This window comes from Zonotrichia leucophrys, chromosome 5 (genome assembly GCF_028769735.1).
Source record: "Zonotrichia leucophrys gambelii isolate GWCS_2022_RI chromosome 5, RI_Zleu_2.0, whole genome shotgun sequence".
NCBI classification, from domain to species: domain Eukaryota; kingdom Metazoa; phylum Chordata; class Aves; order Passeriformes; family Passerellidae; genus Zonotrichia; species Zonotrichia leucophrys.
Window position 1 is genome coordinate 43,488,416 of NC_088175.1, and position 23,974 is coordinate 43,512,389.

Consider the following 23,974-nt stretch of genomic DNA (forward strand, 5'->3'; position numbering starts at 1 on the left):
GTTGTTTAATCAGGTCCTCAAAGTGAAAGGGATATAACTATATTACATTAGAAAAAGAATTATGTAGAAGATATATTAAACCACAGACAAAGCATGACAAATGATGAAATGATGACTTGGAGAGTGTGAAAGGAAGTTTAGCAGAGAGAAGAACAGCATAGAAAATATGGGTTTAAGCCTTTGAAAATAAGCAATGATATGTTGACATAGGCACCATTGGTTTTCACATGAGAGTGACAAGAATCCTAGATTGGTAGGTTTGGGAGTGTTTTCTTCTGGAGATTAATGAAAATTAATTTTTCCCATGCAGACTATCTGAAAAAAAAGAAAGTAATTTGACTAAATAGCTCTATTTTCATACCAAGTACTTACTCTTTGCATTAATACCTTGCATCAGGTTTTGTGTCACAACCTCAGTGAAGTTACCTATAGTCTGTGACTTTCCTGGTTCTTTTGCAATAAAGAACTGTTTTGTAATCTCCTCGGCTGCCCAACATGGAGCTCAGGTTGATGGGAATTGGAGAAAAACTTCACAGAATAAAATGTGACAGTCTGTAACATACACAAGTCGCAAGCAACGTAGAGCAATAACAAGTAAATGTTAACAAACAGAGCGAAAGAGAAAGAGAAAAAAGAGAGAAATGTGAACATGTAAAAGAATTAAGATTCCTATATAACAACTTCATTTTAGTTACCCCAATATTCTAAGGTCATTAAAATCAATATCTACGTATGTTTATTATAGTTTCCTGGTTTTTATATTACTGCATATTTTGAAAATTCTGAGTACTGAAGGACTTTACACTGCACAAGAGCAGAATTTAGTATGCTACATGAATTATGCAGAATCCTTCCAACCCAACCTACCTCTTCAACATTTACTCACCACCAGGGTCCCTCCAGGAAGCCGTGTCCCCAGGAAAGGCACTCCAGTGACGGTGGTGACCGTCTCTCCCAGTACTAACTCGGCCAACATAGTAACGTCACTCCCAGAGAATATCACCCTTGACAGGTACTACTTCTTGAAGTGAGGTGACAGTATGTTGGCTGCCTACCTACTGGTACTGCTAGAGAAGTACAGGAGCTCTAGGAAAGTCGATCCAGTGCATCTTGCTATTTACAGGCATTATTGGATATGTGCTTAATGCAGTGCTGAGAACAGTTGCTTCTGGAAATCCTGCATTGCAAAGAGCTCTGGAAGATCCTTCCTAGTTTCATCCTGATCCTCTCATGGGTTTACTTATACCTACCCCGAACACCTGAGAGTCTCACTATCACCAGGGGGATCATTGACAGGTTACAGGAAAATGCAGTCAGGTGAGTCATGTTACCACCTTATATTGCTGCTCTGACTGAGGAATACAGTATGATGATCTATACAGTATGGAAGGTGTCTGAGACATGGAACGTGGATGAATGAATACAAAGAACAATGACAGCAGGAATGGTAGAGTGCTTGTTATTCTGGCTTTGTGCTTATAAACAGACAAGCAAGTCAACAAAAGGCTCAGAGAAAATATCCAGCAAGTATAGTCCAAGAGGGATACAAGCAAGTGGACTGGGCACAGAACTGGGACCTCATACCCTACACCTCCTTGCCCCTGGCCTTTTGTAGTAACAGGTAAGTGATCTGGTGTGTTTAATTGTACTGCAGCAGAAATGCACTTGTTGCACAGAGGTGCCTTTTCTTGCATCTGTCCTGCAAACACCAACCATACTCAGTACAGCAGAAGGAACTTATGCCAAGAGTATCTTTTTCATATTCCAGGAATGCATTCTGCACTGGCTGGCATAGGAACCATGTGCTTGAGAATGAGGATTTACCATATTTATACCTGCTTTATGCTGGAGGATTGGCGCAGGTTGGCCTTATTTGGCTGAAGTGCTTGTATCTGTGTTTTCCCATGACTCCAAGTGCCTTGTGCTCATTAGGTTATTAAGGCATGAAAACTCCTAAAATTTATTATTTAGTTCTGCATTTGTTTTTTAGCTTAGTGCAGTCCTTTCCCTAAACACCCTCAGCCCTGGCTGAGGTCTTGTATGGTGAGATTTTCTAATTTTATAAGTATTTTTTCACATCTCACCTAGTGCCAGAAAAAAGCATGAAACATTAAGCACTGTGCTTGGATACATCGCTCCTCCTCTTTGTTTTTAAATTACTTGACATAGAGGATGTTATTTTTTACTCACATTCTAAAGTCAACAGTTGTACAAGTGACACCCACCGGTTTTATCTCTACAGGAAGTGACTGATGAATAATTGTACAACAAGGTATTACATTATATTAGTTATAGATTCTGCTTTATATGTGACCCTCAGCTGTGAGGTTGCAGGAATGCCACACGAGGCAGGAGGCAAGGAATAGATCCAAAGTGCTTCCACAGAACTATAGGCACTTAACTGACAATATTGAATTAGAGCTGCAGTCACCTGTGATCTCTTATGGAGAAAGACACCCTCAGAGGACAACTCAGGTCATAAATGAGTGGATTACTGTTGGAGGCTGCCTGGTTCTTCTTCTAATATAAGGGGGGCCACAGACAAATTAAAATTAAGTTAGATGAGAAGAACTGAGTGTTATTCCTTTTGTTTTGAGCTGTTAGCAACTTCTCCATTAGATCCCAAACACTCCATCATCAGTGATATCAAGATGTGATTATTACCTCATTTGCTATTTTGGAGTGAGGAGGTTTGGATTTTAAAGACTAGGAAGGCTAAGTATAGTGAGGAAAGAAAAAACACTTCCCTATTACCTTTTCCATTGCCTTTTTAGTACTTTTTATGTCCAACACCTTTAAACACCTGAGCTTTTTAAGCTGAAACAGACCTAAGCTCTTAGCAATTACTTTGCCATCTATTGTCCATCTTACAGAGAAGGGCAAAGGTTTTATGGCACTAAAATTAGATGAGACTTTTTTTATAGTGTTCAGAGACACTTGATCAGAGAATTTGCTTCCTGGAGGTTTGAAGGACCACCACAGTAACTACATACCTATGGCTTTAACAATGCTTTGTTCTCCATCAAAGCCACCGAGGTTCACAAGCTGCAGTGAAATGTTAGGCAGCAGAATGGGCCTCTGACAAGAGCTGCCTAGAGTTCCCAGCTCCCACTGAGCACTGGCACTAGAATTACAGTGCTCAGCACACTTCTGACGTTAGAGGCAGTGTGTTGCACAAGGAATAAGGGTTATTTAGGTTATGATGACAGAAGAGATGAAAAATGAAGCCCTGAGAAAAGAGCAGCTCCTTCAGAAAGCATGAGTGATAAAGCTGGAATGGGTAATTCCACACGATTTCTTTAAAAGGAGATCAGCTCTCTCTCAGGAAATTGCATTGAAATAATGGGTTCCTAACATAACAGTTTGTTCCAGTTCATCTGACCATGGAGTACACTGGAGTCAGTGCAACTTTGTAGCTCCCTTCTGTCAGTGTTAGACTTGGATTACTTTAACTATTCAGACATCAGGATAGTCCAGGAGTGGGTTATTGAAAATTGACTTTGGGGCAGAGAAGTAAAAGAACGACAGAATGTTTTTCTGAAGCTGAAGTCTGTGTTAGTAATGACAGATATTACCCCTCTTCTCTTAGCTGCCTCAGTTATAGTAATTTTTTTGTGTATTTTACAGCCGTGCACTGAATAAAGAATTTTGCCACAAGTACACTGTGAAAGAGCCTGCACAAGGATATCTTTGGAGTATAGCTTAAGTGAAGACGCATGCAGAGTGGATAAGAGAGGTGAGAAATTCTTAATTTGGCCATGTTAAAGTCAATATAAACCTTTTTTGGGCTGGTGTTGTAAATATATTTATGAAAAGAATAAAAGGGTGGGGTAGATCTCTGAACAAATCACAAATAACCTATCTCCTTGGCTTATGTATTATGAATGCATTCTTTAGACCATTGCTATGTGGCGCCAGACAGTACTGTAGGCATCAAATGAAGTTATGAATTCTTGAATTCTTGTTCTAAATTTCTTTTACATATTGGGAAGTTACATTCACTGCTTCATCCAGTGACAACTCTGAGATGTCACCATGCAGTCAACTGGTCCAGCAGGTGAGCACACAGCTCATGTAAGAGAAGGGCTGAGGAACTGGGCAACACTTTAAAAACAAAGCTGAGAGCTTTTAATATTTGCTTTGCAATTTTTGAGGTCTTAAAATGTTTCACTATGTACTGAATTAAATTATTATACCTGTAGGATAGTGTGAGGTTTGGGACAAAAGTCATGTTTAAGTGGTTGGAACCATCTTTCTCTGGTTTTTGGTGTTTTTTTTTTTTCTCATTTTTTCTTTTTTTTTTTTGTTTTTTTTTTTTCTACTTCTGTTATGATACTGACTGTTTAGAATACTCAAGCCTTGAGATAAAAGACAGTCCAGCACAGTGTTGTCAACCATAGACTATGGTTGACTGATGCTTTTTTAGTTGTATTCAACTAGTGACTTTGCCACAGACCTTTCAAGTAATCTTCCTCAATTAAATTAAGTCCTGTGTCAACTGAAAATATTGGAGATAATTTCAATTTTATCTTTGCTGTCCACTTAGCCTGTTGGGTATTTGATTGCAGTATAGTGGTTGTCCTGTATAAAGTGATGCCAAAATGACGCCCTGATCTTGAACAGGGCCTGTAAACAGCACTGCGTTATAACAACATTAATCCTTTGACATGGAGATGTTAGAATTTGGTGGTGTATGTTAAGTGAGGGGGGACACCTGTTCTCTATAGTTTGAGATATCCCCAGGTAAAGGAGTTTTGGTCAAATTGGTCAGGTGAAATCTGCTGCTCTGTATCAGGCCCAGTTTCACCAGGCACTCTTTAAGCAGACAATGATTTGTATAGAGGAAATTTCTCCTTTCTTAATACTGCTGGTGAAGGTCTGCCTGCAGCTCTAGCTCTGTCATCCTCTACTCTGAAATGCCTTTCCTCCCTTTTGCTGGTTTCCCAGCCACCCACTGGTGGGATCAGACAGGATGGAAAACAGGAAGAGCTGCTGCAGGAAGGGGAGGTAAGGTAGAATGAAACTGTTGTTCTTGAACTCTGACAGATTAAAATCAAGTGCTGTTAATTAAAGATACCCTCCTGCCAGGTGTAGATTAGCCCATGACTGAGCTGCTGAGAGTGTTGGGGGCAATAAAAAGATTTAATTCAAACCTGCCAGTCTTTAAATTCAAAGCATCTTTGCTTTGGCTGCAAATGACCACAGCAGCTTTGGCAGCAGCTGTGCAGCCTGTGGGCAAAGCTCTGCTGTTTGCATGCCTGTGCCAGGAAAGTGCTCCTTATCCTGGGAGGAGGCCCCAGGCAGAGCTGTGCTGAGCTCTCTGCAGAGCCCCCTTGGCCCTGAGGGCATGGACCAGGAACAGATGTGAAGGGCTGACTCGAAGAATGAGAGAGAGAGTTCATGTGTAGAACTGCTTCATGCTCAGCCCTGTTTGGTGATGTGTCTAATCACTCCACTACCAATAATATATAGAATTAATAACTTCATGTGATGTCCTTTACACCTGAGCAACTAAGCAGGCTTTTTGTTTTTTAATAACATATTGGATAAAAATCACACGATCTTATGTGACCTAGACACTGTCACACTGAACCTTTACAGTTAAAAATTACAAGAAATATGCTGGACAACTTGGACACTATTTTAGAAAAGTTAGGCACCCATTCTGTGTTCCTAATGCAATATTAGCTATAATATTAACTATATCTAGTTGTTTACAGTTAGATGATGTTAACCAATCTAAAGATATTCACTGCTTGCAAATCCCTGTATTCATATAGTGCTGGTTATGGTTTCAAAAACAAGTCAGTTCCTGTGAATGCTTCATGTTACAGAAATGAAACTTAACATCCGAGGCAATGCGGATCTTGTCTTAACAGTTTGGTCCTGATGGTAGTATTTTTTGCTTTTCTCCTGCACACATATAGATCTTTCCCTATTTGGAAACTTAAAGATGCAGGCAATATTTTTTGTTGCTAGTGGTGCATAATAATTATCAGAAACAGAACTCCAGCTACAGTGTTACAATTTTGTTAGCTGAAGTGTAAGTGTGCTTTGTTGCTTCTTAAAATATATATATGCTTGTATATGTATATAAAAATAGTCTCTCTTAATTATTGCAGAAATAGGTAAGTTGCTGCTACTATCAATACTTCATGGATATTGTGGTAACAGCTGAGTTTAGAGCACTGGTGGTGGTGAAACAGTTCCACATTGAACCAAAATTACATATATTCTCAGGATACCAGGGTGGAATTGTACTGAACTTATAGAGTTCCTGGTCCTCCAGTTCGCAGAGAGGACCAGGGTAGGTAATAGAAGGAGCTTTATAAAGCCAGGGATTTCTGAGCTGATTTCATGCTGTAGCTGACTGCTAAAGTACCTCAGAGTCTGGCATTTTTTGCACCCTATCATGGAGCAGTTGGCACATTGCTCATGGTAGGATACACACAATACTGCTGTGCCCTCTTTCCCTCTTGATACATGATACCACAAAAGCATCTGCTTTATGAGGAAGTTTGCTGCTTGAACATGAGCAGTGATAAGCATTTGCAACCTGAGGGGAATGGATGACAGAACCATCGCTTGTGTGCGCCAAGGGTACAATTGGTACAGTCTATCAGTCACGTGAATTGTGATTGGCCTGTTGCAATGGAAATAGCCTTTATAAAAACAAAATGAAAGCTATTTACCTTTTGAATGGATTTTACATACTTGCACAGAAGGGAAAAGAAATAGGAAAGGAAGAGAAAAGAGAATAGGAAAGAAGAGAAACATTCCCACCAGCTCTTCCCCTCCAAAATTAGCATTGGCATTGGTGAAGTCACACACAAAGGAAAGTCTCACTTTCTTTGTGCTTCTCACAATGACATCAACATGCATGGCTATGAGATGATGAGAAAATATCTCACTCACAATGAGTAACAAATCAGAATTTTCTTCAAAGCAAAAAATGATAACACAAGACCATCATAGGTATATGCTAGCTTTTCCAAAACACCTGTTTTGAACTCTATATCTGTTGAGATCACTTGGCTGGCGATCTGTCCTTTCTAATATAATGCAGGGGGACATTCTGAAAAGGCTAAAGAATGTCTACTATGCAACTTGGCTGGAATATCTGCCAAAAATGAAGTTGGCATTGTTTTCAACGTGGTTATCTACTTTCAAATTACTCCATAGAATAGATAGTGATATTCCATGGGTAGAGGTAGATTATGGGGTTTAAAAAATCAGATTGGAGCCCCGTAATTTTGTGTGCTATAGGAGTCTCATAGAACTGAGATATTCCCATAATTAACCACTAGCCATGGGATATTATAATATATTCCATGGTGACTAGTATTCTTTCCATTTCCCTCCCCACTCCCAGTAGAATTAGAATGGTTAATTTAGCTCTGGTTTCACCTATTGCTAACATAAATCAGTACAATTAAAAATAAGAATGAGGCAATCACTGTTTAGGCCAAACCAGTCGGTAATGACCAGTCAGACCTTTTCCAGTTGGCCTTTGCTGCTAGAAGGTTGAAAGAGCTGTAACTCACCAACCCATACTTGCAAAAGGAGTATGTTTTAGAAAATGTGGTTCAAAACTTGTCATAGTTCTAAATGCTAAATTCTAGTGGAATATTATAGAATAGATTGATTTGCATGCCATGGAATAAACATCCTTACTTCTAGTCTTGTCTCAGAGTGAGTCATTTTGCATTAGTGTCAAGAATTTGAGCTGTTGTTCTACTTTGCAGTTAATCATCAGAAAGAGACTGGATTGTCTCATGAATATGCATGATGGTATAGTTGTCCCTTCAACTTACTAGGCACCTAGTTTCTGTAATGAGATGTACAATATCTGCCATTTAAAACAGCTGAAAGATCCCAAATGGGAACAAATGAGAAAGCATCTGGCTGTTTCGAATTCCAGCCCTGTTTTGTCAGAAAGCTCTGTAATTGCTGAGTACTTGGCTCCTACTCTGCTCTATGAAGCATTCAGCTCTCAGGAGCCTCTGAGATGCATTACACAGTCCAGCAACACAGCTGTAGAACTCTCAAAATTCTTCCACTAGATGTAACAGCTTTCCAAAATATCTTGAGACTTGTATGCCCTTAACCAGGACCAAAGTTTGGGCTCCTAGAGCGTGCTCTCATGCTTAGTTTTGCTGATCAGCCTCCACTGTACCATTTGTCCCTGCAACCTAGACTTCACACATATTATTCACTGTGTGATGGTGGGACTAGAATGGATAAATGTGCTACCCATTGCTCTAAGAAAGCAGTCTGGCTGAATCTTAAATCACTACGCGGGATGGAGGTTAACGGTCAGATGGACATTCCTCTAAGAGGTTTCCTACCTGCTCTGTTAATTTCTAAAATTTCTTCTTGGGCCAGTGGGCAAGTGTCGCTCTGAGTACTGTGGTGTGGAGAGTTTACGACAGATTTACAATAATTGGGGGATCCCAGCTGGGGTGGCCTCGGGATATGCTTCTTTTTTTTCTTTGGTAGCTTCTGCTTAGCCATAGCTAAGGAGTAATACATTCCGAAATTGTTCACAATGACAGGGACAGGCATGGCAATGGTCAGCACACCAGCGAGAGCGCAGAGGGCCCCCACCAGCATGCCTGACCAAGTCTGAGGATACATGTCTCCGTAGCCCAGGGTCGTCATGGTGACAACAGCCCACCAAAAGCCGATGGGGATATTTTTAAAGTGTGTGTGTTCACTGGCACTAGGGTCATTTGGTTTAGCACCTATTCTCTCGGCATAATAGATCATCGTGGCAAAGATTAAGACGCCCAATGCCAAAAATATGATGAGCAGCAAGAATTCGTTTGTGCTGGCACGGAGGGTGTGTCCCAAGACCCGCAACCCGACGAAGTGGCGGGTCAGCTTGAAAATTCGCAGGATTCGCACGAAACGGACTACACGGAGGAAGCCCAGGACATCCTTAGCAGCTTTGGAAGACAGGCCACTGAGTCCAACCTCTAGATAGAAAGGCAGTATGGCCACAAAGTCAATGATGTTCAAAGAGTTTTTGATAAATTCCACCTTGTTTGGGCAGAAAGTGACTCTCATCAAGAACTCAAATGTAAACCAGACCACGCAGACACCTTCGATGTAGGTGAGAAAGGCTTCCGTCTCTGCTTCCCTGTAGTGCCGCACCTGGGTGTCATTCCCGATGAATTCAGTTTCTGTCTTGTTCACAATGGGGTTAAATCTCTCATGGGTCTCGAGGCAGAAGGTGGTAATGGAGACCAGAATGAAGAACAGGGAGGCAAATGCCACATACTGTGGAAAGAAAGATATGAGAGAAATGTTAAACCGTAGGTTAAGTACGGGGGCTTTGATTCTGAAGCATCAGGGAGAGGCAAGAGCTGTATTAAATGTGACTATTATGCCAAGCTTTCTTCCTGTGGGCTTAAGATGCCAAGTCTCACCTGCAAAGACAGCCTAACATTCAGCCTGGGAGGGAAAGCAGTATAACATGTTAAAATCCATTCTTATACAGATAGTGCCTTAGTGAGAGTGTACATTTAAGCAAGCACTTTAATCTCAGGACTGTCTGTGGGATTGAAGGTTAAGGACATATTGAAATTGTACTTTCCTGATCTTAGTCTTTTGTTACTTCCTTGCCTTAAAGAGAGAGCACACCTTCCAGGACAGCTGCCAGGCAGTACTTTTCTCGGCGTTCTCTCAGCAGTACCATGGCTGCTCTCAGCTTAGTGAGAGCTGTGATATTTCAGATCTCAGAAAGGTGCTAGTAAATACTGGTGGTAGTCTCAGGTGGGCTCTACAGCAAGGAGCAGAATTCTTGGCATCATCAAACTTTCTTGGCAAACCCCAGACACAGGTTGAGAAGAGTTACATTATGAAACAGAGCTCTCAAATGCCTCTGTTCTCAATTCCCTTCTCTAGATCTTTTGGGAGTGGGGGATAGGGGGAATAAGGAAGAGGTTTCAGATAAGCCTGTCAGCTGATCCCGAAGGACACAGATCTATTGGCTTTCACCAGACACAATTTTCTTGAAGAGATTCTCATTATGGTGTAAGACTTGTACTAGAATTAGATGAATTTTTTTAAAGGATGTTGGATTACTATTACAATCTGGCCTTGAATGTTTCCAGGGATGGAGCATCCACTACCTCTCTGGGAAATCTGCCCTTGTGTTCCACTGCTTTCATTGTAAAAAAATCTCTTCTAGCATGAATCTTCCCTTGTTTAGGTTAAAAACATTACCCTCCGTCCTGTTACAACAGGACTTACAAAAAAGTCGATCTGCATCTTTCTTATGAGCTTCCTTTAAATATTGACAGGGAGACCTTGTTGGCAGCAATAAGATCTCCCTGGAGAATTCTATTCTCCAAGCTGATCAAAGCCAGTTTTTTTAGCTTTTCTCAGCATTTCCTCAGCCTAAAGGAGATCTCTTGGTTGTATTCCAGGATAATTGAGGGGTACAGTCAGTGCAGTCAGGCCAAAATTCACACGTCTTGTAACCACAGCTGCCCTGCTCAGTCCTCCTTTAACCAATTAAGTAATTTGCACATATCTAAGTCTCTTTGTGTGTTTGAGTAGTACAGTCATGGTAATACCTCTTGCCACTCCACTCCCTACATCTGTTAACCTTCTTGTTTGTCATGTGTGTCACCTTGACAAGAGATTTCATATAAGGCATTTCCCTGTCTTTATGAGCATGAGCAACTGTGATAATAAAAATATTAGTTTCCTGTTCCTTTTAGTTGCCTGTTACTCACAGTGTCCCTTTTTCAACAATGTAGTCAACACAGGGGTTTAAAAGAACTAGTTTCTTCTATCTGGGTGTTGCCAGTAATGCAGTGCAATAGTCTGAACAAAACTGCTGCCAAAGGAACAGACCCATTAAAAATAACCTATACTTCAAACTATCAAAGCTCTCCTGCAATCAAGAAGTTCCTCCTGTCTGCCTTCCTGGGTAGACCTAGTGCAGAATTACACTTGACCTTCTATATTAGCAAACAAAGTCAGAAGCATGGATTTGCCACATTTTGAGGCGAACCATTTAATAGAATACAAAGAAAATGGAAGAGAATAAAATCACGAAGTCATTTAGGTTGGAAGGGCCCTCTGGAGGTTGTTTGGTACAATTTCAAAGATGGACCAGGTTGCTCTTGCCTACTCCAAGGCTGGAGATCCCACAGCCTCTCTGGGCAGCCTATGCCAGTGTTAGGCCAGTAAGAGCAAATAAGCTTGGAAGGATATAGAAGCAAACAGACTCTTCTACTTTTCAAATTCAGCGTGGTTGCCAAAGAGATCAGAACAATTGTTGCAGATTTAAACAATAAAGTGATATTTTCCCATAAAGTCTTCAGGTTCTCACAGCACTGTTATGTGAAGATCTGCTATACGTGTTCATATGTGCTAAAATCAATGCCTAATATATCTGGCAGATAAACAATATGAAGATTAGGGAACTTGAGAAACAGGATTTTTGGGTATATTTTTTTGTCAGAATCTCCTGTTAAAGAGGGAAATTTCTTTATGCACCATTTCTTCATCTGTACAATTGGTGGTGTTGACCATGTACTTTGTGATCCTATATAAATGTGTGCACGTTCTATATGCTTTTATCTAAACATTAGTGTCTTTAGTATATCAACAGTCTTCCTGAAAAACCCCTTTTGTGTACGATATCAATAACACTCGGAGATTACTTGTCTACATGTGAGTAAAATGAGAAACGAAAAGCATCTTGCAGCAAGCAGTCAGGAAGATGTTCCTAGCAACCTGAGCATGTCTGCTGTGTTCCAGCCTGGGGCAGATTGTCTCATGGAATCATAGAGCCCTGAGAATTCAGGCTACAGAAGGAAGTGCTGACACTTCCTTAAGGCAGGTAGGATGAGGAGAAAGGGCAATAAAGCCATTTTGCATTTTAAGGGCTTATGAAGATGGCCCCTTTCTTTATCCTGACTCCAAATGCAATCCTCTTCTTGGTGTATAAAAATATATCTCCTGAGTGAGTTTTTCCTGCTTAGGACAACCTTCAGGCTGACCTCGCAGAGCAAGTATCTTGAAACTGATGTTTTGCTGTATTAAAGAGAACAAATAACCAATTCTGACCAGGCATTAAGTTTTCTGCAGTGGTACAGGTTGGCAGTGCTAGCGGTAGAGAACATCACACCCATCATCTCTCATTGTTAGCCCTTTTGTGCTCACACCTTGGCTTCAGAGAGTAATTGAGAGCTTTTAGTCCCCACTTCAGCAGAGCAGGAAGCACCTCCTAAATGAGTGTGAAGTGTCTGCTTCCTCCTATCTGGTTTTAACAGCATTTTTCCCAGGGATGGGCATGTTTTTGTAGGCTTTGTGGCTTTGAAAGCATGAGTCTGCTTTCAAGATTTCATTAAACTATGTATGAGTAATTGTATTGACAGGAAGAATCCCAGTATTTTTCTCCAATTTAACTTTTCTCCAGTTTAAGTTCAGAAATGCCTAAAAGTCAGGCCTGACAATTTGTTCACCGCATCCATCTCTGATAGATTTATCACCTGCAGCCTCTTGAAACACAGGAATTTATCAGCTTACTGCAGGTATCACTGGCACAGATTTATGTTTGTGATCCCCAGTTTATATTGCTCTCTTCCCTTCTTTCTCCCGAATATTTTTCTTTGTTAATCATCTGAGATTTAGGAAACTGTAAGCATGATCTAATAGCACAAAAATCGGTGAGTGGACTTTTCTAGGAAGACCAGCATTAATTTTTTCCAAAGATGTGAAAAAAAAAAAAGAGTTCTCCCTGGTCTACGATCAGAGGGCCATTGAGTCTAACATGATAACTTGTCAAATCCAGAGATGGGCAGTGCTGAAAAAATCTGGTGAAAAATATGGGACTCACACGTGTTCTATTGCCTGAAAATAAGTCCATCTCTTTTTATTTCACTAATAGTGGTCTGAAAACTAATCAAACCAATGGATTGCTCTTGCATAATTTAGTGGTACTTTATCTTATATTTTACAGCAGTTTCTCTTTCTCCTAGGATCTGGATGGGCTGAGGGAAAAGAGTGAGGATTTTAAGAAGTGATGTCACATGCTGTTGAGTTACATAATGGCATCTAAAATTTCTATAATTAAAGAATATACTTAGGTAAAGTGTTTGAAGTGATCAAAATTCTTTTATTTGATTTGACATGTGAATGATTTCTATTTCACTAGAAATGCTGCTCCTATCACATTTTTTTTTCTGGCTCTAATACCAACAAAGAAAAATCTCAGATTGTCCAAAACCACAAAAGCCATAAGTAAAGGCAGAGAGGAGATTTAACAGGGGAGATTTGGATTAAAATGTTTAAAATATTTTCATTCTGGAGACAGAAGAAATTACACTCCTGCATAATTTCTCTTAATACTGGCTATATTTTAATAGGTTTATTTTGAAAGAGTCTAAAAGGTGTCATGCCCCTAAGTGGGGAATTTTGTAACCTAATTTATCTTGCCTCTGATTAAATCTATATATCTATCTATCTTATCTTTCTACCTACCTACCTACCTACCTGCTTCTTCTCCCTGCCTTATGCCTAACCCAGCCATTTTTGCCAGGGCAGTGGGAACGTGAAGTACCAATTAATTCATAACAGTAGTGTTTCACATCAACTTTGCATGGCTTTAAAAGGAGCAAGGTAATGGAATCAGACATAGCCACTCATGAATAATTGTCCCGCATCTTTTCACTCAGCATGGAAAGAAAACAAAAGTTCAACAGCCTTAAAAACACAAATAAATCTTCTAATACTTGAGGATTTAGAGGCTAGGCTTACATAAAAGGTCTGAGTATTGGACTAGACAGTATTAAATACAGAGGTTTTGCTCTTTACTTCTGGGAGTAGCTTTCTAAAACAGCACTTTACCTTGCATAGTTCTGGTCTTAGAGATAAGAAACCTTTTTTTATGCTTGGGTCCACACAAATATGCTGAGTAATATGCTAGAATTCATTGATATGGTGCCTGGAATTCCCAGACTTCAGTGCAGATGGGCAGTGAAGGCTGGTGACGAAAGTACCAGATCAGAAATCAGGTGACTGAGGCTCTTTTCCAACCTCCACCATTGACACATTCAAGCATGTGGGTCTGCATCTTTTGCACCATCCTTTTTTATTTTTATTTTTAATTTAATTGAGATAATGAACTCTTTAAGGCTTGGAACTCTCTGCCAACTTACATCTGCTCCCTGTCCAGACTGATGTATGTCTGGAGTAGGGACTTGGGAAGGGAGGCCTTGGCTGAATCTTGGCAGCACTCTTCGAGACAACAAGGAAAGTGTGTGGTGGCAGTGGAAGCAGCAGGGCTTTGCAAGGCAGGTTTCAGTGACTGCAGAGTTTGTTTTCTAGGAAATAGCGTTGTACACGACACACTATTCATAATTCATTCCGGATCACATGTTCAGAGTGAGTTAGTAGCAGCTGCACGCCGCAGACACGTGCTCTTCTCCTTTGATACTGCTCAGAATCATTTAACAATCCTACTCAAGCTAGATGGGAGAAAAGAAACACAGCACACTCAGAGAAGATTTGCCAGCCTTTTCCTTTCCATCTGCTATCAGAAATATTTTTGAAAGTGATTCTTAATCCCTATCTTTTTATAGGGAAATTCAGGAAATTCTACCCTCCCTAGAACCTCTGAGTGAAAAGCAGAGGAAGGTGGCATTTTGATTGAACTACATCTGTTAAAGCATCAGGAAATTCTCTGTATAAGTAGCACCATCTCTTTGCTGTTGAACTAAGCAGTTGTCATCTCAGTCTGCATGAGCAGGGCACTGAGCAGCAGGAGGTTTCCTGCTTCTCTCTTAGGAGGACCTGGGGCTTGCCAAGACTTAAATGGGAGATGAGAACACAGAACTCACCACAGAACTTTGTCTTTGAGGGAGAAACAATGGTAGTCTTACTGCTATGGAGTTTCCAGAAAAGTATATTGTGACTCTAGTGAGTTCTACTATGTTTGGGTCAGTTTGTTTTGGGGTTTTGTTGTTTGTTTTGGGGAAATGGGAGGGGGCTGAGGGGTGTGGATGGGCAGAATAATACAAAAATTGCAAGTCTAGTAATTTTTCACACTGTCTATCACTGCTACACACTTGCAGGAAAAAGTTAGGCTCTGAAGAGTTTCAATAACATGTGCTGGCAACAGAGGAGTTGGTTTTCTACAAAACATCGGTAATTCAAATATACTCAGAGACCTGTACTAGACCTGTATAAAGCACTGGGGTTTCTATTTACAAGGTATCTCTTCAAGTACTTTACCAACTTTCTTTTACAGTAGTTTATCTGATTGAGGTTTGTCTCTCAAAACCACTGCACTTCCATGAAAATGCCAACATTTGCCCATCTGTGACTCGAATCTCAAAGCTTTGCCTAGTTTTTGTTTTAATCTGTAAACAGTATTTTAACCACTTTTAATTTAAAAATAATTTAGTTCAGCCTATGTGCCCCTGGATTATTTAACAAGACAAATCTTTTTGCTGCAGCTCAGCCAAAGTATGGGTTAAGTGAAAGCTGCCTTAAATACTTAGCTTTATTTTATTATGTCAAGACCAATTTTCCAGGCTTTCTTAGAGATATGGACCCTGATTCAAACAAATGACTCATTTTTAATGTGCCGATAATTCTGCTGAATTTTTGAAAGTAATACTGAATCTGTATGACTGATCAGATGATTAAATGTGGGCACATGATGCCAACAACCAGATAATGCTGGGGAAGTGAGCAAAAGCTAGGACTCTGTCAAAAAGCAACCTCTGCTATATTTCACTAAGAATCCTGATGGAAGATGTTTCAAGATCCTGTGAGCAATGATCACAAAAAGGAAATTATTTGCATGGGAAAAAAAATCTAGATTTTTACGGGTGTGGTGTAGATATATGAGGGCACAATCAGATGTTAGCACGAAGCTGTTCTCAGTGAAGGCAGAGATGACCCTCTCAGCAGTCTGCCTTTCAGTGAGATGATAATACAATTGATAGAGAAGCTCACATCAGCAAACATGCTCTTTCACTCGTAAGATTCAAATTCATGGTTTGTAGCTGAGACAAATGGAAGAAGGAGCCTTGTGGATAGACAGAGCTTGCTCTAGAGTTGGATAAAAAGTCCACTAGCAGCTCATGGATCAAATGATTATGTAATGCCAAAAAATATATGACAGATTGCAAAAAAATCTTGGAATGCTTTGTGGCACACAGACATGAAACAGCGTGTTAAAAAAAATGTGCAGTCATCTGTGGAAAATATGCTTAAGTTATTCGGTGTTGACGTTGCAATAAATAAATTAGAAGCTGATCTCTCAAATGTTAGTCCTAGCAGGCAGCCATGTGCTTTGACAAGGTAGTTACTGGGATAAGCAAGGCTACATCAAAACTGGAAGTGGGGTATGGACAGTGCTCCTCTGGGCCACATGGCCTGCCAGGTGGTCACCAGGCAAGGGCTGGAATGGTTCTTTTTAGGTCACAGGCAAGCCTTCCAGTTTATCTAGGACAGATTAGGTCTTGTGAATTAATAGGAACATTGACACAGTAGAGAAGTGAATTTATTTTGCAAAGCTTCCTTGCTGCTCCCTAGTCCGGTAGTGAGAACTAAATGGGAACAGTATGGTGGGACCAAGGAATGCTTCATATTGCTCAGCAGTGGTGCAGTGGAAAATTGTTAACATATATAGATTCCTGATCCAAAAGGGCCCCAAGACTCCTGCAGCTGAGTATATGAGACACAGCAGAAGGAGCTGTAAGTGTGAAAGTTAGCCTTGCATCTCTGAGGGACTGCAGAAATGCATGCTTAATAGGGACCTTCAAAATTGTCATTTCCCTGTCCCAAAGCACAGTCTTTGATATTCCTGAAAGTTGTTAAGGATCTCTACTGGTGAATATCATGGAAATTCTGCAGGAAATTTATCCCAGTACTTCACCATTTTTTATCTATAGTTTTTCTTCCTAATGCCTAAACGAAATCATCTTCATCTTAAGCTTTTCCATTTTTGTCCTATCCATCACAGACATCTAAGCATTTAGAAATTTTCAGGCATTTTCCTTCTTTTGTAAGCTAACAACCACTAAACATTCAAATACCCCATGAGTCCTAGGCTTCTGTTTTCATATGCTCGTACTTTTGCTGCATAAATTCAATATAATTATTAATCTCATTTTCAGATGATGCCATACACTTTTATGCTATCAGTTCTATCAAAAGCTTTAGGATTAAAGAAACTGAGAAAATCATGTAATATCTAATACATGGAACATCTACTAACACATGGCAAAAGAAACCAGAGAACTTTAAGTGCCCATTAATAAAAGGAGTTTCAATTTTTTTCTGTTAGGCAATTGGTAACATTTTTTGGACTTCACACAGTTTCTGTTCTAAACTGAATGGGAGAGTTTTGTAGCAATGAATGGTGGTGGTGTCATGCGTTAGGATTTTCAGGATCTCACCTCACCACCTTTGTTCTGGATTTATCTCCTGAGAAAATCACACTTCCTTCCCCTCTAACTTGCTGCTGGTCTATTTTTTTCCCTTTTTGTTACAGCTTCTGCACTGTGACTTGCCCAAAGCTGGCTTAATTCATATGCTCATATGCTTATATGTGTGCAGCCTCTCTCAAACCTACTTTTGAAGACATTATTTCTGCAGCCTTTTGGAGCCCACCCTCAGTGAGGTTTGATTCACCAACCTCAGCTTCACAGCAGCCCCCAGGACTGAAATTGTCACAGGTATGAAGGAGGCAGAGGGTGCTTGGTGGTCTCCAGCTCCTTTAGAAAGAGCATGCCCTGCTTACTTACCTTTTTTTTTGCAAGAGGAAACCCTCCAGTGTGTGGGTGTATTGAGTAGAAAAGTCCATAAGGAAACACCTGAAACACAGGGAGGCTTTGCCCTGAATGTAAAACCCTTTAACTTAACATGCAAGGCCAACTTTCCTCCCTGGGGCTTTTAAGCCAAGGTGTTTGGTGTGTGTTCCAGATCATGTTTGTGTGCAGGCAATAATGCTTCTGCTTCAAGATAAATTAAAATGAGTACCTGTCCGACCCATGTGGGACGGCTGGCTACAAAACCAACCTTGGACAGGGTGTGAGGTCTGTCTGCACACCTTCCACACTCATTCACACAGAGCTGCTGGGGTGTGGCAGGTATAGGATGATGCTGGCAGCTCCTACTTAGCATGAAGTGGAAAGTCCAGATTGCATCAAGCCCCAAAGGTGAGCAGTTTATATCTGCAGCCTAAACCCAATTTCTCTCCCAAAGCAATACTATAGCAAAAATAATTATAACAGAATTCATCTACAGGCCAACTTACTTCATGTTTGACCATGGATTTTGAAACCTTGGTTTCTGACTCTGTGGGATATGTTCCATAGAAATTTAAATTCTGGGAGCAGCTGAGTGTTTACCCTCTGATAGTTGAGTTTAGCACCTCAGAACAGAGGCACTCAAAATAACTCCTCACCCTCAAAAACTGGAAGCCCTGGGATCACTATAGTGCCAGTAAACGTTGAGCTCAGGATTTCCTGTTTTCACTGCAGTTTATGTGGATGGATGTCACAGATGATGTATTCCCTGAAAAGTCAGAGTTCTTAACAAGGTGTCTAAAAATAAGGATGTTAAACCTCAGGCATTTTAATTCATTTTGGATAATTTCACCATTTCTTCATATTTTTTTCCAGATTATGACTAGCAATGTGTTGTGAGCACTTTCCCTTCCTTATTGTTTGCTTGGCTCAATCCATAGCTAGCAGTTTGTTCTTTTAAAGCATTATGGCCATAATTCTTTCCTACCTTTGGGCAGTGTGTAGCACAAAAGTCCTGTTAAGCTCCTAGATGGCCTAAATATGGTACTAAATATTGAGACCTTTTTGTGCCTTTGCTGTACAAAACCTAAATATCAAATATCAGCATTATTATATAATTATATAAAAGTATATCCACCTTATTTGTAATTGCAACTGTTACAACTTAAAAAGAAAACCCCAAAATTATTTAAAAAATAGGCAGTATTTTGGAAAGCAGAGGATGTTTTTATTCCCTAGTTAGGCAGAGGCTCCTGCACAGCTTAATTTTTGCAAGGATAATGCACAGGATGGGAACGTACAAAATTTTCACTGACAGCAATCTTTGTCAGTACTGGGTTTTGACTGGCTGTGAGCCATTTTAGATGTCCAAATTAGTGACAACATAACTTATAAAGCTGTGTTGGTAGCTCTTTTAGGCAACTTCCAAAATAGTCTTTGTCATATAATAAAGATGAGGACGAATGTTTGAGCAGGGCCTGTTGCAATTACATGAGAGTTAATGGTTTTTAACTTAATGAGGGAATCAAGCTTAGCTATAAGGAAGTTTTTTCATCATGAGACTGGTGAAACACGAGAGCAGGTTGCCCATAGAGGTTGTAGATGTCCCATCCCTGGAAATACTCAAGGTTAGGGCTCTGAGCAACCTGATGTAGTTGAAGATGTTGGACCACATCACCTTTAAAAGTCACTTCCAGCCTAAAGGATTCTGTATAGGCTGTCTTGACTCAGACCAACAAGATTGAGGGTATTTTTTAACATCAGCTCTCCTGTCTCTCTGAAGAAGAAAATATTTATTCCTGTATTTCTGTGGCTCCACTCTTCAATGTGTCAGTAGTAAGCAACTGGAATCATAACGTGGCCACTAGGTGCCAGTCTCCTGTTCAGACAGTCACACACTTTGCTTCCCCAGTAATTTTTTAAATCTTTATCTAATATCTCATGGAAAACAGCCCAGTTTGGTATTGGTGAGATTCCACTGTTTTGTGGGCAAGTAGAGATGTGCTATTTACAGAAAGCATAACATACAACCCAGACTCATGAGGACATCTGCCGTGGCATGAGCTGCCACCATGGTGACACGGGGCAGTCAGAGCACATTGCCACCCCCCTTGCTGACAGCACCATCCTGATTTCAAGGAGAAAGTTGTAGCATCTTTTCTTTCCATGGTACAATATTTTCTCCTACTGTACCCAATCTAGCCACAGTAGTGGCTTAGAGACTTGCAAAAACTCTGTCCTGACATGGAGGAGAGCAATGAAAAAGCCTTGTACTTGTTACGTTTTTTAAGGCTAAATTGGTCACATCTAGCACCTGTGACACCAACCCTGCTTTGAGCTGCAGGTGGTGCTCACCCCTCCCATAAGCCAGTTCAGGGTTGGCAGCTGTGGAGGCCTTGCAGAGGGAGGATTTCCAGGGGCTTGCTGCAGAGCTGATTGCTTGGCATTGTCAAAGGGGCTCCCTACAGCCCCTTGCAGGTGAGAGCCATTCTCTCATCTGGTGCTGCACCAAGTACATCTCTCTGTTAACCCCTTTCAGCTGGGACTGCAAAAGGCCCGGGTGGAGCCCTTTGAACCCTTCTGGGAGGTGTATTGCATAAGCAACAAGCAAGTACTTCTAAATCCAACCTCTTGTGCAGTCAAGGTTAAAAGAAAGATGGAAATATTCAGAAGGATCACAAGGTAAGTCATAGCCTAAACCTAGAGGAAATTTGCTTTCTGCACAAGATGGAAAGAATGTGCAATATTCTAAATGGTTTGCTAGCAATATTATGCAACAGTTTTTAGCTAGTGTTCTGCAGTATACTCAACATTTTGTTGGATGATAAGATTCTCTCATATATTATTGTTTACTGTCTTCTGGCTGTATCATCTGTGCTGTATTTTCATTTCTTAGGTTTATTCAAGTGCACATGCTAAGTGTGGTTGGAGAACCAACTCAGTTTCTGAATTCTAACCTCAGACATAAAGGAAATATCTTTCATTTGAAACAGCTCTGTTTGAATATTATGTATCTACCTGCAGTACAAAGAATCCAAAGCACTCTCTAGCATCTAACAGTGTGGAACTCTTCACCTGCTGTTGAAATGTTAATGTAGGTATCAATCTCTGCAACTGTTTTGTAAGGAAAAACAAGCAGCTACTGCTTCTGTGCCACAGACAAAGTGATTGTGTTTAGAGCTTGTGTTTCTCAAGTATAGTGTTTTAACTTAGAGTACACAACTGCCAGTATTGAGAGCTTGAATTGGGGTAAAATTAGGGGCTGGGATTAAAAATCTGCATCTTAATATCTAAACTTTCCCAGGGTGGATAATCTGTGAAATTTGGAGTGCTGGGCTGTTGTTAGGATACTGTGTCTGTTGGCCAAGTTATGGTCCCCCAGAACTTGTGTTTGCAGAGTTCAAAGCAGGCTGGTTGTGAAATTCCAGCTCAGACCTTGAGCCGTTTTCTTCCCTTTAACCTTGCAGCTCAGTGAGTCCAGCACACAGCAAATGTGTGTAGGGGGTGTAACGAATGGGGGGACAGGGCTTGGATCTGTGTAGGCTTTTAGAGTTTTGTTCTTTGCGACATCAATGACTGTGGAAATGGCACCTCTGGGTTAAGAAAAGTGAAAACATTGCCACTGCCCTTTCTAGTGTCCTCAATACTTTGTCATGAGACTTTGAAGTCCTCAGCACTAGGAAATCTTATCAGATATTTTTCTGTGATTGGACTGATGGCTTATTAAAATTTAGCCCTTCAGGAGATTTTGGTTTGGAGACTCAATAACAGTGAATTGCCAGAAATCACTAATCACTTCTGGAAATCTTCCCTAGCAAGTATCCATATAATAGGCACCAAACTGCATAAAAATTTAAGGGAAAATGAGAGGGGACTGGGGGTGAAGTTGGAGAAGAGAGCAGAAAGGCAGGACTTGTGTTCAGGGCAGGTATTCTGTTAGCAAATAAGGATGAAAAATAACATTCACCCCCAAGGGCTTATTTTCACTAGCTCCATTTCTAATTCTTAAGTGATTTGTGGCAATTGTGTGCTGCCATAAGCCTGCTTATAACATCAGCTGTGTGCAATTTAATGTTTTGGGAGAGCACAAAAAACTGTTTCCTAGGGAGGGAAAGTTAAAGGTGATTTTTAAAATGTAGAGCTAGCTGGGAATCAGAAGATGTCCAAATCAACGTTTGTGATTATTTTTAAAAAAATATATTTATTTATCAATCAGAGCTTGAAGTATTTTTATATTTAACTTGCAGTAAAACCTCAGTGGAGTGAAAGAGGCAGTGTGACCTCTTCCTTGAATGTCCTGTGTTTCGGATTGAGGTGCACAATTTTCTGGAAAGATGGAAAAGCCTTTTCCTGTCTTGGTGCATTAGATGCAAGCAAGCTCCCTAAACAGATTACTTGCAGTTTAGCAACATAAATGCCACTTTAACCTCAGGATAATTCAGAGGACATTGATTTGAGTGCAGTAAATGGTTTCCTCCATAAAGCCATCCTTTCCGGAATAGGAAGCACGTCTCGGGTGCTGACTGGAGCCTGGGGAGGTGAATGTTGTCACTTCATCTGCCTCAAAAACAAGAATCCAGGATTTCTGACCCTTTTCCCCATCTTTCATTGAGCAATCCAGGCAGCTGCCTGTTTGTGAGGAACTTTGATATACAGAGAATTTGAAATGTGGTAGGAGTCCATTTCTGCACCTCTTCTTCCAGTGGGCACCAGAACTGGGTTTTAATGTGAAATGTTGAGCTGAGTATGTGATCATCAAGCTCTTCATAATCCAAGATTGTGGATTCCAGATCTAAGCTGTTCGTAATACAGTGTCTCACTGAGGTGAAGATTTGTAGCAGAAAAATTAGCTTATCTTTAACCCGGCGTTGTGGGTTGACAAAATTTGCATTTTGCAAACCTTTTGTCTCAGTGCAAGTGCTGACAGAGTACTAGGATTTCTCTTTTTTGTTTTTTAAATTCCTTATCAAAATAGTCACAAAAGTTGGGGAGGGAGGAATTGCCAACCGTATTTTAAAGGAGCTGTAGCCATGGTAACTGAGGTACCTTCAGTTGCCACGGTAACAAATGCAGCTCGACTGCCTTGCTGTAAAGCCAGACAAATCTACTCATGATCTGTTGATTTTAAGATGATTTATAATTTGTTGAGCTATTTTAGGCACTTAAATCCATAAATCAAAATGTCTGTTAAAACGACCAATACACTGTACTATTTATGAATTATTCACCCCATTCTTATTTCACCAACTGGATTTTTCCCCCCCTATCAATGTATCTAGGCTTTTTCCAGTCCCAGTTTTTCTTATTTATTGTTTAGAAAATGATCTTTCATCAGAAACAGATGATTCATATTGCTGCTTGTAAATCTCATTTATTTGAGAAATTCTAGCCCCCTCCCATACCTCCCCTGCTCAGTCCTGCAGACTCTAAATGGAGCTTTATGTACTTGTGCCCTGAAACAACAAAATATGCTTTGCTAAAAATTTGCTAATGAATTAAATCAATACAATTTGGAATGAGTTCCATCTCAAACAATCAATACAGGCCCAGTGATGTACAACAGGCAGGCAGGTAAATTGGTCTAAATAAATTTACAATTGATTTTACTTTTAAAACCAAATTAGGACACTTACAGTCTTACCAAATAAGATAAACTGCAACTTATGCAAACAAGAGTATTCCTGGTTTTGTCTTTTTAATATTAGTAAATATCTGTTACCTTTTAGAGCTCAGTAACTTTTGCTCCTGGGGTAATATGCACGATTTCATGGCCTAAAAGCATGGGCAGAACAGGTCATGTTTATTCATTTCCTCAGATTGTTTTTGCTAGTAACTTCTGGTAGCCTCTACTTGTTAATGAGCACTACAGCATTGCATAATTCAGTGTAAGTTATGTAATAGGTTTGCACTCAAATAGGTTTGTGTCGTGGTGTGGATGTGCATGAGGGCCAGGACCTGCTTCTGAAGGCATTGCTGGGTTGGGTGAGCTCACCCAGCACTGTGTGCCTTTGTTTCCCTCTTCCCCATATGAATTCCCCACTTTGCCACTGGCTTTTGTGCCCAAAGAAGAGTAGAGTCTTGAAGGAGAATGCCTTTTGTCCAGCTGGGGCATTGTGCTGAGCCTACGCTGCTTGATGCTGGCAGGAGCATGTCCAGAACCACGCAGTCTGAGGTCATCAGAGCTGCATGGG

At 40.4% G+C, this 23,974-nt stretch overlaps 1 protein-coding gene and 1 long non-coding RNA gene across 6 annotated transcripts in view; one reads left to right on the top strand and one right to left on the bottom strand.

Moving 5' to 3' along the window:
• The window catches only part of KCNC1 (potassium voltage-gated channel subfamily C member 1), a 123,347-nt gene that overhangs the window by 29,793 nt on the left and 69,580 nt on the right, over positions 1-23,974 (bottom strand). For all 4 annotated transcript variants that reach the window (XM_064714894.1, XM_064714891.1, XM_064714892.1 and 1 more), the window contains exon 2: positions 8,349-9,282. In XM_064714894.1, the coding sequence (XP_064570964.1) occupies positions 8,349-9,282 (934 nt within the window). The remainder of the gene's footprint in view (positions 1-8,348; positions 9,283-23,974) is intronic.
• LOC135448679 (uncharacterized) overlaps positions 20,339-23,974 on the top strand; it is a 46,893-nt gene continuing 43,257 nt past the window's right edge. For both annotated transcript variants that reach the window (XR_010440554.1, XR_010440555.1), the window contains exon 1: positions 20,339-20,465. This is a non-coding gene — a long non-coding RNA (uncharacterized LOC135448679). The remainder of the gene's footprint in view (positions 20,466-23,974) is intronic.